At 35.3% G+C, this 19,340-nt stretch overlaps 1 protein-coding gene across 1 annotated transcript; it reads right to left on the reverse strand.

Moving 5' to 3' along the window:
* Positions 1-13,215: 13,215 nt before the first annotated feature.
* On the reverse strand, positions 13,216-17,536 carry LOC149801772 (uncharacterized). Its single transcript, XM_089956112.1, has one exon. The coding sequence runs from the start codon at positions 17,080-17,082 to the stop codon at positions 14,593-14,595; it is 2,490 nt and encodes an 829-aa protein (XP_089812238.1). The 5' UTR covers positions 17,083-17,536; the 3' UTR covers positions 13,216-14,592.
* Between the last annotated feature and the right edge of the window lie 1,804 nt (positions 17,537-19,340).

Below are 19,340 nucleotides of genomic sequence, written 5' to 3' on the forward strand. Positions count from 1 at the left end.
TATATATATATATATATATATATATATATATATATATATATATATATATATAATATCAAATTGTGATAAGCCCATGGCACATTGATACGCATATATAAATATCGTTTCAACTGTATGCCATAGATTCTATGGATCAATGATGAATTTCCACTGATTAATCATTAGCGAGCTAAAAAAATAACGATACAAATATTAATAATCTCCGTTTTCTAAAAAAATTTAACATGGTACACAATTTCTGCATTACCACCCCACCCCACCCTCTCTCTCTCTCTCTCTCTCTCTCTCTCTCTCTCATGACTAAGGGGAAAATACGAAGAAATCTGGAGTGAGAGAGAAAAATAATTTGGACTTGATGAACCCCTTGAAACTAAAACTTGACGATGTAACATAGAATAACCTTGGTCGTCTTAACCGTTTCCATGGGAGTTATCTACAGCGTTCATAATATCAATGATACAAAGTTGCAAGAGCCTGATGATTCTATAAGGTATATTTCTTGGTTACGAAGCACACTTATTGTAATCTATTTAATTTTGAGGTGTGTTTTGTTCTTAAACCTTTAATCAGATTGTAAAAACTTGATTATTTTTAAATAATGAACTGTACGAAGGCCGCCTACCCCTTCTCACTGTGTTAATTGGTAAGGCCGCAGACTAATCGACCAGCAAGTCTCATTTCCTTTTAATGAAATATATATATATATATATATATATATATATATATATATATATATATATATATATATATATATATATATATATATATATAGAGAGAGAGAGAGAGAGAGAGAGAGAGAGAGAGAGAAGACATGGAAATAAGAAATGAAAATGGAAATATGCGAGAACTTTTAAGTACAACGACGTTTGACAAATCAATTGTAATTAGTACGGTCAAATATTGTATTTGTGGTGGAGATGATGATGGACGGAGGGTGATTTTGTATGAAAGCGGGAACTGTTCCAAGATGCTGTTTCATCTTCGGTATATTAAATGAAATATGTGCCAAACGGAACATGAGTTTGTGTCGAATGTCAAACCCCGGCAAAAAGGGGTAAAATTTGCGTATTCGGTTTCATGCGGTTGGCATGCCTAACAAATGTGATGTATTATGATATCCTTACGCACACAATAAGGCGTGTCTTCATAGTTTTCTCGGGACAACACTTTTGTGTGATGGTTTACGAGGCTAGGGAATCGGAATGGCGGACACTGAATGCAGATATTTGATAACGTAAAGTGAAAACAAATGATAAAACCACAACCCAATCATGTAGCGACATTTCGCAGCTGTCATACAAAATTAATGGCTGATCATGAGTGCTGGAAACGTGTTACAACAATAATGGATGTGCCTGATAGCATTGACAAGATACACAAGTGTGCTGTTATAGAATACTGTGTCAAGATGTCCGCAACAAAAAAAAAATGAAAAATAAAAAATAAAAAAATAAAACAATGCCACGCTGAAATTCAAAGTGTCCAGAATCTGAGCCATACATGCACACTGATCCATAAGTTCTTCAAACAGCCTCACAGATGTCTAACTCGACGAACGTGACTGACATATTCCTCCAGTTAACAAAAGAGGACAATTTCTTCGCATAGAAATCAACTAATTAAATATATGCTTAAAAAAAGTCCAGTGGAAAAACACAAATCTCGGACGAATGATTTAGGTTCTAGAAGTAACATACCGGATGACGTTCTGCTCACAATAGGAAGACTAAACAGAGACCAATTCATTCAGGAAGTTTCTCCTGACTAAAGACAAAAAGTATTTTTTTGTATAGTGTACGAACAACATCAAATAGATGATATGAAAAGAAATTGTGCCGGGTGTGCGGTAGTGTTATGAGCGTTGTCGGGGCCTTTCATCTAAGCCGTTTTTACGTTAACGCATTTTCGTATAAAAATAAAGGTGCGTAGAAAGCAGGCGAACAGGGGATTTCCCTATAATATTTGAACCCTGCATGATTCATTTCGATGCAGAGGGAACACACATATGGCAAATATTTCAGCAACGTTAATGATACATTAGGTAACATCGCTGTTGTACTTGCAAGTGATCAAAAGAAAAGTATGATAAATGCACTGCACTGTGAATTTCTGAAGGCAGAATTTCTCCTGTGTAGTAAACACATTAAATACACTTTGAGGAGGCATCTGGAAGAACATGGCAATCCCCTTAAAGACAGAGAACACACTCAAAGAATTATTTTCCACGATTCAGATTAATTCTGTTTGCAAAATCAGAGGACATTTTAAAACAGTGCGATACTTTAGAACCATTCTTTGACAAATATAAGTTGTTGTATAAATTGTAATCTAAAAACTGTAACTAAAGTTGGATGATTAAACTTACAGTATAGCTGACACCCTCTGAAATACATGGTGCTGAAATTTGAGATCTTGCTAATATAAATAGGAAGTGTTGACACCGAAGGCTACGATTTACTACATTGTTGATAAAGGGAAGAGAAACTCAGATTTGGATTGCCAACACCCGGGTTAGATATTTTTCAGATAGGGCCCATAAACATAAAATATTTAATTGTCATGTTATATTCAAAATTAATTTGTGACAAACACAACTGTTGAACACAAGAAAATATTTAGATTTTTAGAAAAAAAATGAAACATCATGTCAATATTTATAAATTCTTGACAAGATTACTCGGGAATTTCCGAATACTACTTGCTGACGGAAACTGCCGAAGTAACAGTACAGTTAAATAGAACCGTGGAACGTATCACCGGAAATAATACCGCGGTAAAATGGTATACTAGTAAAACCGCGCAACTCTAAATTAACAGGATAGAAAGTGGAATGGAAATAGTGTCAAGTATTATATATATATATATATATATATATATATATATATATATATATATATATATATATATATATATATATATATATATATATATATATATATATATATATATATATATATATATCCTTGGAATAGTCATCCTAGCGTAATAGAGACTTTCCAATTCCACTTCTAAAATGTGACTTAGGATTATAGTCATCTCGTAGCTCTGAAAATTATGTTCTGTCCATCTTATTTGTTACCAGTCAATTTGAAGGTTAAAATGTTTCATGACATTCTTTGCGTAGTGGTTAGTCATTTGATGCGTTTGAATCAATCATTGCCTAGAAAAACGTTGCTTTTGGTGGTATTTACGTAAATGTAATTCCTCAAATACTGACATTACTTATCTTTAAAATGTTTTTATATCCTGAGTTATCTGCTTAGCAACATAGTTTTTTGAATTTTGATAATTTTTCAGGCCCATTGTAAAATTTGAAGCATAACTGCATTTTATTTTTACAAACCATTTCTCATCCACAATTTTATTTTTGTTTTATATTTCTTAACCGAAATGGATAAAATTTTGAATGAGACTCGTGAAAGTAATTTATATTTAAGTGCAGTAGTAAATTGGCAATCATGTCATACTTGCATCTTGTACGTTCGCTTTTTTCCTGTCCTAATTTGTATAGCAAACTATCGAATAAACTTTCAATGACATTATCCATTTTGCCTCTGTGAAACTTATTTAGATGCTATCTTTGTAATAAAAAAATTCTATGTTCAGCTTCCCTCCCACCTGGGTGTGTATCTTTAAAGCCCCATTATAAGGACCAATCAACTGAGCTTTAACCAAACTGTCAAACTTTTGGAATTACAATCTTGTCCTCAAATGACTCAATATCTCATGTTAAAATTTCCGTACTAATTTACCTTTCTGTTAAATGAATCTCTCTAAGGCTTTCGCTAACATTCAGTTTAAACTGTGGCATTCATACTTCTGTATTCTCTTCTATATAAAAACGTATTCAGGGCACTTGTAATTTTTCTTAGTCTTATTTTTGGTATTAACTTCTCAAATATAGAAAAGTTTTTAATTATTTATATCGGAAAATAGTTTAATTTAAATTGAATAAACTATTTATAGATGTGAACAAATTCTAATTTATATTTCACAATTATTTTGTATTTTGTTTACATCACGATATTGTGTTTGTAACAACATTTCACTGTTTTATGTGTACTATGTCGCAGCACTCAAGTCGAAATCGTCGTATTATTTTAACTTGAGGTTTACACCATCGTTGCTGTGTACTTCGAAGAAGCATTCAAGTCGAATTATCTTAGAAGTTTAACCTGTGCATTACATCAGTATTTTAAAGTAATGTATTTCACATGGGACCGCACTGGTGCACTATGTGATTAGAGCATCCGCCTCGGATGCGGGAGGGGGGGGGGGTCGCGAGTTCGAACCCGGAGGTGCAAAGACTTTAAAAAAATGGTACGCGCAGCTGCCTCGCTTGGCGCTCAGCCTTAAGAGGTTTATGTTAGTACTTGTCGACCTAGTGTCAGGATAATGTGACTGGGTGGGACATCATGCTACATGTCTGCAGCATGATGCCCCAGCGCTAGACATCACTGTAAACTGTCACATTTAGACATCGTATCGATATGATTGAAAAGTTGTTAAGGCTACGTTCAAAATCCCAATCACACACACAGAGAGTTTACATGACGAAAAGAAAGTTTACCTCTCTTGCAGAAGAATGTTTGATTTTGTAATTCTGCTTTATATACATAGATCAAGCAAACTGAGTTGCAAACACGCTGTAAAACAAGTTACAGGTATACTAGCAGACATTATCTTGTCAACATTTCTCAAATTGGTTGAATATATTTTGTCTGTGTCCCATTTACTATGTATTTTGCCGGAATATTAATTAATTGTTAAATTTGTAAAATAAGGTAAATTAGTGTGTATGTTTTTTTCTTTTTAAAAGCACTATAATTACCGATTTAAGTTAGTGTGTTTGCGCCTGTGAATACTAATTTATGTGACTATTTGTGACCTAGAGATGCTTTGCTAGAGAACATATTTATTTTTAGCGTTGTCGACGCCAGTGGGATGGTGTACAAAAATTCTACTCTCTGGAAACTTTGGATATTTTATTATAGTTTTGTCTGGTTCCTACACATGTAGGCAGTATAAAGAAATCGATACCCACTTGAACTTTCTCATAAATTCTATAAATTCGTTTTTACTTGTGTGTTGTCGTATCGCACACGAGGGGTTGATGTTTGAACATTCTACTGTCCCAGGACTCCACACGTATTCACTACTCCTGTATTTGTCTCTGTAACTATTACTAAGTTTAAATCGCTGGAATGAGTTCCCGGGTATAACATGTCATGTTCCTGGTCTGCCTGCAAGTGGTGAATATCTCGCGTATTTTATAGAAATGTTTTAAAAATTAGAATAGCGAAACGTCGCCAATGAGATCATGCATATTTCTTAGGCAATACATTTACCTCCATATGCGTGGAACGAACGGTGTTCATGTGTAAAGCAAGTAATAAATAAAACATAAATGTGCCACTTTTCTTGATGTTTTCACACGCGCCAATGTCCAACGTGCAGAGACGCATATACAATAGCAGTTACTGTCGTCTGCCAATGGATTTTAGTAATATATATTGTTTCTGATCCCGTGTTTTCGAAACTATTCAAGCAAGAACCTCAAGCTAGTGCTAAAAACGCTCCCAAGCGGATAATATACTTATAAATATACTTTATGACCATTACACGTCTTTGATCTAGCTACACTTGTTTGTTTGTTTCGTTTGTTATTTTGTTTTGTAGTTTTAGTGCTGAGTAAGAACACATAAACAATTCGTACTATACAACTTTCCAGAGTCTTTTAGCTTGGATATTCAGGATTTTTGTTAACGAGAATTCTCCGAAGGAACGAAGTTCTGTATAAATAATGTGTACCATAAATACGAGTTATATATGAATAAAGTATACCCAAAGAGCATGTTTCAAAATGTATATGCAGATAGCCGTAGCATTAATTTACTAGGCGGTTAAAAACGTGACATTCATAGCCAATAATCGCAAGATGCTAACGTATTTTTCAATAACGTGGCACTATGTAAAACAAAATAATACCTAGTGGTTTTACTATTAGTACAACAAATTATTTCATGTAAATTTTCATGGAAGATGTAGGTAAAACGATATGCATCCATTGTGAATTGCTTTATCAATGCTACCTTATTTCACGTTATTAGTTCTGGCTGATAATTACCAGTTAAAATATGGTTTCTAATTATTAAATGCCATATTGCAGTCTTGTATACAACCTGTCCCACTGTGACACATGTTTGCTGGGAACATGCGCCAGTAGAAAGTGGCCTCGCTAATAACCCGGTACACATTATGGCTAATTTCCTATTTGACTATTGATATTAATAAAATATTCCGCTAGATATTTTAACCACCAGGGCCACATTGGTTGACCTGAACAAGACAAATTTCAAAGTAAAAGCCAGATCTGGTGCATGATTACTGGGGTGTCATTTGATCACGTTTGTATTAACTCCGATCATACGTGAACAAATATGGGTCCCTCTACTGCTTGTTAATCTGCAGGAAGTTTGGTATCTTATCGGCCTCCAGCGTTCGTCAGAACGTGTTTATGTTCTTGTTTTTTGTTTTTGTCTTTTATTTCGATTTATGATACGAACATACTACTAAACAATAGCGAGGACAAAGGTTATGTCGACGAGTCAATTCCATTCAGCTTGTTTAGTTGAAGATTTTTTGGGGTGACGTGTAAAAGTGAAAGGTGAAGCAAGGATATCCTTCTCGTTGAGCCAGATCATTCGAGAATTCAAATAAATAAAGAGTTAAATATAAGTATGATTCTGATCACAATCATACTTTTGAAAATGAAAATCGTGAAGTCGGCTTTTTCACCCAACATTTGCCAAAACTAATTTGAGGTGGTTGTCTAATCGCGATTGGTGAGCCAACTTTTTATCAACAGAATAAAATTTTGTGAGCCAGATTTTAAAACAAAATCAGTTTTAAATAGTTTAACATCAAAAGTGGATTGCTCGGGAAAGTTTAGCGTTTTCCAGTCACTGTGAAACCTTGTAAAATTTACAAATACCTAAACGGACTCTTAACGTAGCCATTCCTTTTATCCACTAGTGTGTTTTACTATAAACAGGTCCATATATTAGGGGAATTCAAATATCGATCAGTTAAATCGCAATAGCTGTTATGTCATTAGCGCAGACAGTGAGTGAAACTCGCTAAAACAGCTTGCGAGCCAACAAAGAAAAGCTTTCATACAAAAAATTACTTTCCTCTCGACAGTAGTTGTTTAAATTTGTGTAAAACCTTTATTTTATTATTTAAAGTGTTCAATCACCAACATGGGAAGACCAAAATAAATATTTTGTTCTTATCTCATGCTACAATGCCCTAAGGCACAAAACTTGTCATGTAAAAGAGTTACCGTTTCAAATCTAAAAACTTACCCAAAATCAAATAATAATCAACTTGAAGCAAAGTTGATTTCTTAAACTTTAACACCTAGGTAGTCCAAAATAATTGCTTATCCCAAAAACTACTCAAGATTTAAATTATTGAACTGAATAAAATATTGCTTAAATATGTAATATCTCATATTTGGCTCATCGATTTCTAGGTCAATATAAAACATGTTTCAGCAAGAGCATCAAGTTGAAGTCCTCATAGTTGAAGCATGAAAACTTTTAAGTATTTTTTGTATAAATAATCATGTACAATTTTTTAAACTTTGTCTTGTCTGTATTTTGTATTTGTCTTTGGAAAAGACTACTTTAGAGTCGGAAAGCGCTTAGGCTCGTTAGAAACTAGTTTTGCACTCTTCGTTATCAGTTTAGTTTACAAATACACTATACATTGCAATGTACAATTATCTCAGAAACTTATAATGCAGAGTTACACTACATGTACGTTTCTTAGTTTAAGGGGACTTACATTTCATTTTTTTTTTTACAAATGCGTGAAATCAGATTTAGTTAAAATATTTTGTTTACCATTATATGATTTGTATCTATATTTTTCATGAAACTAAAACAATTTATCGTACAGAACACATTTCTCAAGATCCTATACAAGAGAAAGCCGCATGTGACATTCCAGTTAGGATGTTATACATGAGAGAGAGAGAGAGAGAGAGAGAGAGAAGAAGAAGAAGGTGGCCTTCACCAAAATTACCAAATGGTTTATTATTATTATTATTATTATTATTATTATTAAACTATTGTCGGACAGGTCAATCCGGCTGTTAAATCGTTAGCTTCACTTACATATCAATTTAATTATCAGATCAAGGAGTCAAACTTTACACCTAAAAATCTGTGTCTCTGCTAACAAGTTAGAGTCGAACGAAGCCAATATAAACTAAAATAAGACAAGATTAATTATAGTCGGCAAGATGAAAACAACAATTAAGCTTATACTTTAATTAGCTTTTTACAGGCAATGCAAATAAAACCAATAAGGTCATTAAATCAAAATAATTTGCAAGACATACAATCATAGTTTAGTACATAAATATTATGATACAAATCACATAGCAAGAAACGTATTTAAATATGTAAAGCTCTTCAATTAATAAGAATTATTTAAAAGTAAATTAGTGTTGAGGTAACTAAAGTAAAGAACAGGTTAGGACCTCAAGGATGTCAAGGAATATATTAAGCCGTAAAAATAGAGAAAGTATTCAAAGTTTTGGTATCTTAAAAGAAGGAAGCACCAGTCATGCCAAAAAACATGCTGAGATGCAAATAAACCTTCCAAGAAAAGGGATGTAATTGTAGAGCACTTGACGGTTCTCTGACAACTGCTTCAAGCTTCCGGAGCTCGCGAGAAAGCAGATAAATAGCATCTTCCATCTTATTGAAAGTACGGAATCTTTGTACATTTTTCCCATTATGACCAGACAGTTAGTTTGGCTGTCTACCTCCTATGCTCCCTGGTCAATCGGAACATCTTATTTTTCCCCAATTTGAGAAAAGAAACTACTGATGTAATTGCCCAATTTTAGGACTAAAACCGGAACTACTTTTGTTCGCATAGCACAATATGGTGGTGGACGGAGACAAAGTCACTGAATATTGGCTTCTTCGCACTGTAAGTTGTGCGCTGTACATGGGGCGAATCATCAAACGCATCAAAATGTATGTTCATTCCTACAACTACATCTGAGGTTATTTCCCGACTTCACAAAGATGACCGAGCGATGTTCCGATTTGCTCTCTGATGTGAACTATGCAACTCGACCAACTAATCGGGAGTCATATATTTTTCTAGTTACCTGCCTGTGATTATTTCCAGATATTACACTTACAGTCTTTACCATTCCAGACTAAAATAAAGGATCTAAATGAATTGAAATTTAATTCTACTTCATTCCATAAAATGACAGATGCATATCTTAAAAACTTGTTGCCATATTTTCATGTATTTTTTTCTTCTTGGGACATATAATATATATTTGAATATCTAAAATAGATATTATTGTGTTCAAAAGATAGCATATCATATAAAATTTGGGGAAACACGTGTTCAGGATTTTAAAAGTCTGTAAAACCATCGACCTAAGTCAACCTACTTTCAGGGTTGTCATTTTTGCTTTAGATGAGAGTTTGTTTAATGCTGGGTATCACATTAGTCAAGAACATACTTCTACATATACATGTATTATAATTTTTACCTGCTAGAATATATATTCAGATAACAGTTTATCCCGAGGGTATACGTTACTCAGAAAATTCAGTCACTTTTTCGTTAAAAAACTCAGGTTGTCCGTTGAAGCTTATCTGCATGAAGGATAGCTACGTTAATGACATCAACGTCCGTTGAGATTTCGCTTACTAAAATCCGTCCTAATACGTTTTTCTACGTGATTTCAGGACAACTACAATACATTATGACGTCTTCGCATAAAAAATAAGTATGTAAACCACACCAAACACCAACATCATGTTGAATAAATGAAACGCACGTTGAATACGTTATTATCAGAAACAGACCAGAAGGTGATGCTTTACCTGCTTGAATATTACGTGATTAGTTGTGTATCTATTTCTTTAAAAATGGAAGAAGAAGAAGAAAAAAAAAGAATTCCTCGTGTATCGCGAGCTAAAACAAGTTACTATGCTAAATAAAATGACATTTAAAATGAAGTCCGATTGGCTGAATAATGGATATTGCGTACAGTAAGTCGGTTAACTTACACAAATCTAATCAAAGATACATTGGTATTGGGAGTAGCAACTGTGGATGAACTGACTGGAAATGTTAAAAAGATTCTGAATTATACACTAATGTTCCATTACTGCACCAGACAAAAGTGTGTAGGCTATTTTCCCTCACGTTAGAATATTGCCTGTAATTATATTTAAAGGAAAATAGATTTCTTAAAATCCTCCGTATAAGAAATACTAGTAAATGCTTCCCAACAATTAAAATAGAGAATATGTAATAAATCGAACTATAGTTTATTTCAATCCACGAACAGATCAATTGACTAGGAAGGTGTTTACAGTGAAAGACCTGAGACGTGTATATTACTGGTGGAGGAATCTGTCTCAACCTTCTGACACCTTTATATCATGAAAGAAAACAATAAATACAAAATAAAAATGTCACGCTCCAAGTGTTATTATTACCTAAGTTTGTATGCGATATTTATTTCACACAACTGTCACTAGCAATGCAGCAATAATAAAAAGCTGTTTTCATTTAAGATTTCTGCTCCGAAATTCCTTCTTGAACAACTGCAATGATATATTAATGTCTCTCAATACAAAATGCTATCACTTTATCCATATATGTTAGAATGTATAAGTGTGCAGATGAACAGAATGCTTGAATATTCATACACTTTGTTTATATATAAGATTTATATATATGATTTATGTTAAAATCTCGGGCTTGTTTTCTTCTACATATGTCTATATGAATACTGACATGTTGAAATTTGTTTACTGATGTACAGTATATGTTCCTTTGTGCAGCTTTTGACACTGTTGTTTTATATATTAGTAAATATATTTTAAATCTGTCTGAGTGCGTGTGTGAGTATGTCTTTGTGTGTATACGTGGTTATATTATTAAATAACCTGTAAATACGCTGAGGAGCAGGTGGTCACTGGATCTCTTGCGATCATGTGTGTTATCCTCGTTAAATAAAGAGTTGTTTATTAGTTTTATTATTAGTAATAGTAGTAGAAGTAGTAGTATAGCTGCTGTTCAGTAAGGAAAACTCTTCGTATATATATATTGTTATTAGTTCTAACCGTACCGAAACATCGCTAAAGACTGAAAATGGAGGAAGCTCACATCTCAAACAAGGCAAAAGTCTGCAAAATTGTTTCAGTCCCTGAATAATTTGCATAGCGAAGATATTTTAAGAAGGTTTAGGTCTGAGATAGGACTACATTTCGTCAAAGGTGTTTTTTTTTTTTTTTTAAATTAAAAAATGATCGTGACAATTAGTCAAAACAAACGATCCCCAGAGTGATATCTGCACATTCGGAGCAACCCCATCTCTTCCGATGTGAGTCAAATAACTACTACTCCCTGAAGGAGACTCGTAGGCAGATAGTTATACTTCCCAAATTAGTCAGATTTTCGTGGACGAACATCAAGCTAGATGTGAGAGAACAGAATCTTATAAAATGATAGATGTTGAAAGTAACACTTAACGACGTTTGGCACTAGCTGAAATACATGCACTTTTAAACCTGAGAAATGTAAGAAATCATTAGGTTGGTATAGCCTGAAACTGTTGCTTACGTTGCTCTTAGTGATGGCACGTCATCGAGTTATTGTAATGTCACTGAAATAATGTTGTAAAAATATCCATGGATTCAAGATCAGTTCAAAATGATCATTATAGATCACTGATTTTTTTTCTAGCATACGATTGGAAAAGGCAGTGGACGTTCCGATTGCTTCCAATTCTCTCTGCATATACAGACTGGCAGGTGGAGACTTGCCATAGTGCTACGAGTTGACCTTGGGTCACTTGTTATTGGATTCTCGAAGATAATTCCAAGGTACATGACGTTATTTTTTTTTTAATTGAATGACTATGTCATTATATTGTATTTGTTTGTGTTTACGCCACTAAATATACTAATAAGTGGAGCTTTCTTTACAAGCCTATGGAAAACTTGCATTCACATTAACCCACTGAACTTTTATATTTTTGCAAACAATAAACTCTGCCCATCCTCCTTTTCATATCGCGGATGTGATAAGAAATAGCGGCTGGTAGTGAGTCGCATTTTAATGGCACCATCCTATCAAAAGTTTCCATATCTCAGCAATATGAAATGTAGGGAAATACACGGTTTCCTTCGTGCACACGTTGGCCGATGCAAGCGGAAAGATTTTGAGCTAGAGGGTTTATAGCATTTTCCTCATGGATCAGGAAACGCTTAGGCACAGTGTTCCGTGTATCATCATTAAGCTTACCTGATGATAGACTATGTACAAAATTCCAACAAAAAGAAGGTTTTAAACACGGGAAATTTAATGTACTCAAACACTGCGTAAAATATGAATGGTCGGTACAACTTGCGTCACAAAAACGCGTGACATCAAACAAGCCGTAACCGGTGTGATCTTGCCAGAATCTTATAAAATGTAATAACGTCATGGACCTTAGCTCTAAAGTCAGGTGTCTAGAAAAAAGGAATAAAGGTTGGCGTTTAGGGTTAATGCGCCCTCATTATATGTGGATTGCTTATTTTGGTGTACGTTGTTCGCAGTCATTTGCCGTTACAGATGATACTCATTAAACTAGTTCTTACATGTGTAGTTCCATGTAGAAGTCAGATAAAATACGTGGTACTGAATACGCAATGTCACCTACGTTGCCCAGAATATAGCTCCTACTGAAAATATTTCAAGCATATTCAAATCTATGCATACTAATGATGAAATGGCAGCGATAATTTTCAAGGAGTCCAAAAATTGCCATAATTTCTGATTATGCAATAGCAATCGCATTTTTACTAATACGATAATGAAATATAGTTTTAAAACGAATTTACTAAGAAGGATATCATTTAACTACAACGAATTTAGGAGCACAGATTAAGGTGGAGATATTTTCAAATCACACAAGGAAACTTTTTTAAAATCCAAACTCCACAACATTTCTTCACCACTTTCATAAACACACACTGAATCAAAGTTTATGCAAGAGACAGACTTGTACTTTCAATTTAAATAATTAGCAAGTATCAGCTCTGAGCCATTCATAGCTTCGTTTTTAGATCTGGAGTATATATGAAAACGTTAAAATACAAAATAAATAACTAGACCAGTAGGACGTAACTTTATTAATTAGCAGTTTAAAATTAAATCACTAGACCAGTCAAACATTACAAATCCAAGTTTAAATACTCATTTGCTCTCGCATAGTTTTATTTATCGCGATCTCCTGTAGAATTACCAGCACAATGAAAAAAGTTTAAACTAGCACACCAGTCGAACGTGGTATCTCTTTAAAAATAGTTAAATTCAAAATACTAGACAGACTTGGGGATATTATTTTAGCAAATTATAAGACCATTCAGTTTTTAGTTAAATTATAAATTAGTATATTGTCAACAATTAAAACAATTGGCTTTTCAGATATTAGTGTTACCGCATAGGTTGTACACAGTATTAACCATCATCGATGCAAAATTTGACATAATTGCAATTGTTTCGATTGACGTCATAGCATCATCCAGCTCAGTCAAAACTGTTGAAGAAAGACATTCTCGCATTGGTATAATGCAATAGGAAATACAATAAATTATGAATTTTCTACAAGATATTAAATGTTGCATACACTGTGAAATAGATCTCAGAAACAAAAAAGACTGCAAAATTCAGGAGGCTAGACGTATTTAACCTGAGGCATAATTTTATCCAACAACAATCCCTGTACAATTAAATAGCTTACTGCAATATCAGACATTTAAAAAAGCAAAGCAGTTAAACTATTCCCTCCAAACAGCATTCTGACTCGTTCTATTGTATGGTCTATCAATTTCCATAACAGCAATAATCAGTTTGTCATTTTTTATTATTATTATTATTATTATTATCGTATTCCTTATACAAGATGTAAAAACACAAAACTATGAGTGATCCAGAAAAGTCAATATAAACGCACTGCTGAATAAAACTAACTCATTATCTACGCTTTTGATTATTACTGAATGTAACCAACTCTTTAAGATCGCTCACGTTTAATGCACACTAGAAGGTAATAAGGTAGCATCTGGCAAGGTCTATTCTTAAACTCTCTTTCATTCTTGATTTTATTTCTACTGAAAACTTGTAATTTCTCTAGTCATCATCGTCTCATTATTATGTGTAGCGTAGAGATCTGACAGCGGAATAAAAGATTTATGTTGTCCATTAGTCCGACTAAAACATATTGTTGTAGACTGACATTTGATTGTTGAAGAAATGTCCATCACCTTTGACACAAAATTTAACAAATCTCAGGATCCAATAAGCGGAAACCATTTAGAATCAGTTTACATCTTTGAATGTTGATGATATTTGAAAATATACACGTTTTCCATATATTTCTTTAAAATAGACCATGCTAATATCCTTTGTGCGGCAAGCTTGAGTAGCCAAATTCCGAAAGATTTTTGTGTGAATCCATGGTTGTAATCCCGAGAATTTCCGAAAAGTTTACTGTCCTAGAAGCATCCTCAGGAATGCTCGCCATGAATCTCGCCTAGATGACGCGGAGTTTGAGGACTGGCTGTTAGTTTGCTGAGTATCAGGGGAAGACTTAGACTGAGTTTCTTGTGCACGCTGTCTTTGTAGCTCAACCTGCTGATGTCTTTCTCTCTCTTGTTTTTGCCGTTCGGCAAAGTCCGTCTCTTGTTTTTGCTGTAGCTCCATAGTTCTGTGCAATTCCTCTTGTTGTCTCCGGAGCATTTCAAGTTGTTCTTTTCGTATTATTTCTTCCTGCTGCTTTTGACGTGCAATCGTCTGGTTGTGCATTCTCATATGCTCTTGCTGGATACGGCTTCGCTTTGCCAGAGGATTTTCCGTGGAAAGAGTCGTAGTAGCCTCTGTCGTTGTCCAAGTTATGGACTGACGACTACCAAAGACGGGGGCGTTGGTAACCGTGGTAAAGGACCTCGGCTTTTGAGATGGAACCTGTGTTGTAACCCAGTGATCTGGAACTTTTGTATTGTGAGTTTGTGTTTCAAGGATTAATCTTCTGGCTACTGTTACGTCTCGCTCGAGACCTGCATTACCTGACTGGAAAGGTGAATCCCACTGTCTAGGTTGTTCAGCGTTTTCTCGCTGCGGATGATGCCAGTTGTTACCAGATATCACTGCTTCTGTTGATGGCTGAAGGGGCTGTTGCTTCTTCAGAGAGTCATTTATTCTAGCAAAATTTGGAGTCGCAGTTGTAAATGTAATTTGCAAGGGCGACACAGTCTCTTTGATAGGTATCTGATGCAGCTGTACAGTTCTTTCCGGGAAATGGTTTTGAACAGATATTGCTGACTGCCCTGATTGTTCTGTGCCAGTTTTGGGGGTTTTCAATTGCACAATTCTAACGTCATGAACATGTGCAATATCCGAAATTAAAGAGCTTATAGTCTGTGGGAAAGTATCTTCTTGTCTTGTATTTGTTTCATTACTGGTCGTATGCAGTTGTGAAGTCTGGTGCCGTTGCCGTATATGTTCTAGACGTGATAGCCAAGGGTTCTCTGTTTGTTGCGGTTGCGTTTGCACATGCTGATTGGTTGGCCATTTGGCTCGGATTGTCTGCTGTTGTCTTGCTAGCTGCGGACGAAGAATTCCCACAGTTTCTTGATGCCGACGGGTAACTTGAGGTACTCGTACATCAGACCTATCCAAAATGCTTGATGACACAATTATGTTTTGCTGTTGTCTTGCTTGCTGTAATCTTTTTTGCTCTATAAGCTGTTGTTGTTGCTGCTGCTGATTTATAATTAAGGGTTGTGTATTTTCTGCATCAATATTCAGCCTTCTATGCCGTAGCTCCTCCCTGATTCTCTGCATGCGATGAAGTATATGCTGTCTGCGAATCTCAGCCGAGGAAAGAGCACGAGACGGTAGTTGCTGTGTCGTCATTGATGAAGCCATGCTTGGTTCCTGTATTTGTGATGAAAAGGTTATGTTTGATCTACAAGCGTTCCAAGGTGCAAAAGTTGACAGCTTTGATAAGGGCGTGGGATTCATCAACCACTCAATGACCTGACCTACATTTACGATATAGACGTCATTCAAGCTTGTTAGTTTCTGTATAAATCGGTCCATTGCCTTCAGACGGTCAGGATAGTAAAACCAAGAGGGATGCATATTTATGCCAAAGGGTATTCGAGAGTTCGTATAGTAACTGTTGAAATTCTCCCATAAAAATTGGTAAGCCGCTGTCTCGTCTGGAGGTGGATTCATGCATCCATCCACATATACACAGTCATACTGTTGTTTGTAATCCATGAGGGACACCACTGGTACCTCCCAAAATCCATTATGGACCCCGGCAGGACAAGGATTGACCTTACAGTCATACGGCCAACCATAATCCAACGTGAAAGGTGTTGGTGCTTTCTCGCGTAGATTTCTCTTACTGAATGTTAGGGTAGCGTCGTACAGATAGCCAAGTTCTTTAAGCGTGCTGGGTTGAAGGTCACCAGTAGGTTTAAGATATGGGCTTCTCCACCCTTTAATTGATTCGACTGGAATTCCAGCAAGTTTAGCTAGGTTCTCTCTCTGTGATTTGGCCTCCATTAAGAAATTAGAGGTATTTAGTTGGCTATGAGTCACACTGTGAGATGCAATTTCCATTCCTTTTCTATAAAACTCATTAACAATGGGGTATTTCGTGTTATCGTGAGATATAAACAGAGTCATGGAGATAGGACAACCGTTTGGGTTTTTCCTTGATCCGTCAAAAAGCTCTCGGTAAAATACTGACACTTGCTCGGTGACGGCGTCATCAAATGTGAAGTAGACCATTTGCGGAATCTCCGAGGATTTAAAGGGAAATACAAATTTGTCTCGGCAGCAAAAACAGTCCGGTGGGTTGCATGTATGATCTTTCAAACATTCTGTACATTGCTTAGGAGAACTGGTTACATGCTGGATTAAAAATATTGTTATAGCAATAACTATAACCAATGGCTTCAACATATTGACGAAAACCGAATTTATAAATAAAAGAACAAAGCAATCATAGTCAGCAGACGCTCTTAGGTATCTATGATTGATATCTGGTAAAATTCAGTTCCTACTTACAGCTCAAATTTTCCTCCTTTTCTTCTCGATGAAAGTTAGAAGAGCATGGGTCAGTTTCAGTCATCAATCCAACGGTCTCGATAGGATGTAACCTTTTAATATATACCCTTAATTTTCACACAAGAATCCGGCGAAAACGAAACACGACTAAGCACAATGCTAATTCCAGTCTCATCAAATATCCAAAACCAGGGACAAAGCAAGAAATTCATGTATTTCTCCTTTCTTCCCCAGGTTCAGGAAGAGTCTCTTCTACCAGTAGCGTTCGCCCTCTGTCGTTCTCAGAGGTGACAGATATTATTATAACACCAGACAGGTAGAAGACATGTCAAGCACTTGTCAACCGTCCTCTCTCTTCAGTCGGCAATGGCGCATACTAACAATTGTTTTGAGTCTGCCCCAGGCTATACAAAGTTTCCACTTTTGACAAATGATTACTCTGCACCTTTCAGGTCTATGGTTGGTCTATTATTATGGACGTATCCGATCAAATATTTTTCATGATCAGCTACATCAATCTTTGTCGACTTCAGAAGTTATTGCCTAATGGAAGTTTGATTATCTTTGTAACATCGGAAGTAACACAAAAAATTCAAGATCTCTTGAGTCATGTCGGCTTGTTGCAACTATTATGACTTAATTTTTTCCATCTTTAGAAGAAGATGTGTGTACTCGTTGTCAAACAATCTGTTCTTCAGTCGTTGCTCGTACACATGACCGTCCAAAGTTTTGGTGTCATAGTATTGACAAATATATGATGCATGTTTGCATGGACTTTGATTCAATGTCTGATTTTGGTGAATACTGTATTAGCAATGCACAACTGGTGTATTTCCAGCTCATATATATTTTAATTGTTTCTTCCATGCGAAGGAAATATACAACAAACTTTTCACTGTATGGTTGATGATAATGCATGTGTTTTATCTACAGATTTATGCTTCACCATATAATTTAGTTTATTAACATCATATATTCTGTGTGATTCGTCATTGTTAGTATTTACATCATCGCAATGCATAGCCATATCATTATGTATATATGAAAGAGGCAATGGGTGCATTTGATAGAGAATTTTGTAGTAAGTATATTGTGCTTACCTCTAATGCCAGTGAGATTTGCTGTTGCTAACATCTATTAATGATAAGCATGTAATTCATTTTCTTAAAATGTATTTCCATTTTGCTGTTGCAGGAAATTTTCAAAGCCCCTTTGCATCTGTGCCAGGTGTGTTCACTTAAATGGTAATACAGCTTTTGTAATGTGTAGAAAAAGTTGAAAACGAATGACCTGACCTTGACCTAGCAATTTAATAAATAAATTAATTTTTGTTAGTTCTCATGGTAAATGTTCACCAGATATTCATTTATTTATGTATATCATTTGTAAATGTATGTTATTCTCTTCTTTAATTAATGTTACTTTGTCGTATTCTTTATACTGTTGATTGTTCTTTTCGTAATATACCGAGGAAATAAAGCTATCAATCAAACAATCCCTGCTGTCTCTTCAATCGTCAATGGGACATACAATGCATAAGAACAAAATAGTGTTGTGGCCGCCCCGGGCGATGCAAAGTTTTCCTCTCTTGACAAAGGATCATTTATTACCTTTTAGGTCTAATTTTAAGTCGATTATAAGGGACGAAGCCAATCAAACGCTATTCATGATCTGTGACGTCCAACTTTCCTGATCGTGTCTTTGATTTCTGATTGTTGTACGTGAAGCCGCTGTACAGTGGCGTCGCGAGGGTTCGAGGTGGCCGGAGTCATTGTTTTTTAGTGGCGCCACTACAGAGGCGCACGGGGGCACTGTTCCTAAGTGGCACCCTTACTATGCAACAGAGAACAACTCCCTCCTCCCGTCCAGTCCCCTTACTAATCCATGTTTCCTCCTACTAAATACAAGTTGTGAAGAATTACCCTTTATACATTAAGGTGAAGGTGAAACACTATGAACATTTCCTGTACTAAAAAAGTCGTGACGTCGGCCCCTTCATCTGGAGCATGGGGCACTTGTCAGATTGTCTGTCTTGTCTGTTTTAACAGTCTTTTTGGTATAAGAGGATTTCTCCTTTGTGCTCTATAATTACTTCGCACTTTTGAGGTATTCTTCTACTTTCGATCTTGATGATGATGACGATATATTTTATT

This window comes from Sinohyriopsis cumingii, chromosome 4 (genome assembly GCF_028554795.1).
Source record: "Sinohyriopsis cumingii isolate HCF-2022 chromosome 4, ASM2855479v2, whole genome shotgun sequence".
NCBI classification, from domain to species: domain Eukaryota; kingdom Metazoa; phylum Mollusca; class Bivalvia; order Unionida; family Unionidae; genus Sinohyriopsis; species Sinohyriopsis cumingii.

What these genes read in the sequence shown, in the direction of transcription:
- LOC149801772 (XM_089956112.1), bottom strand. Translation starts at nt 17,082, where the DNA reads ATGTTGAAGCCATTGGTTATAGTTATTGCTATAACAATATTTTTAATC.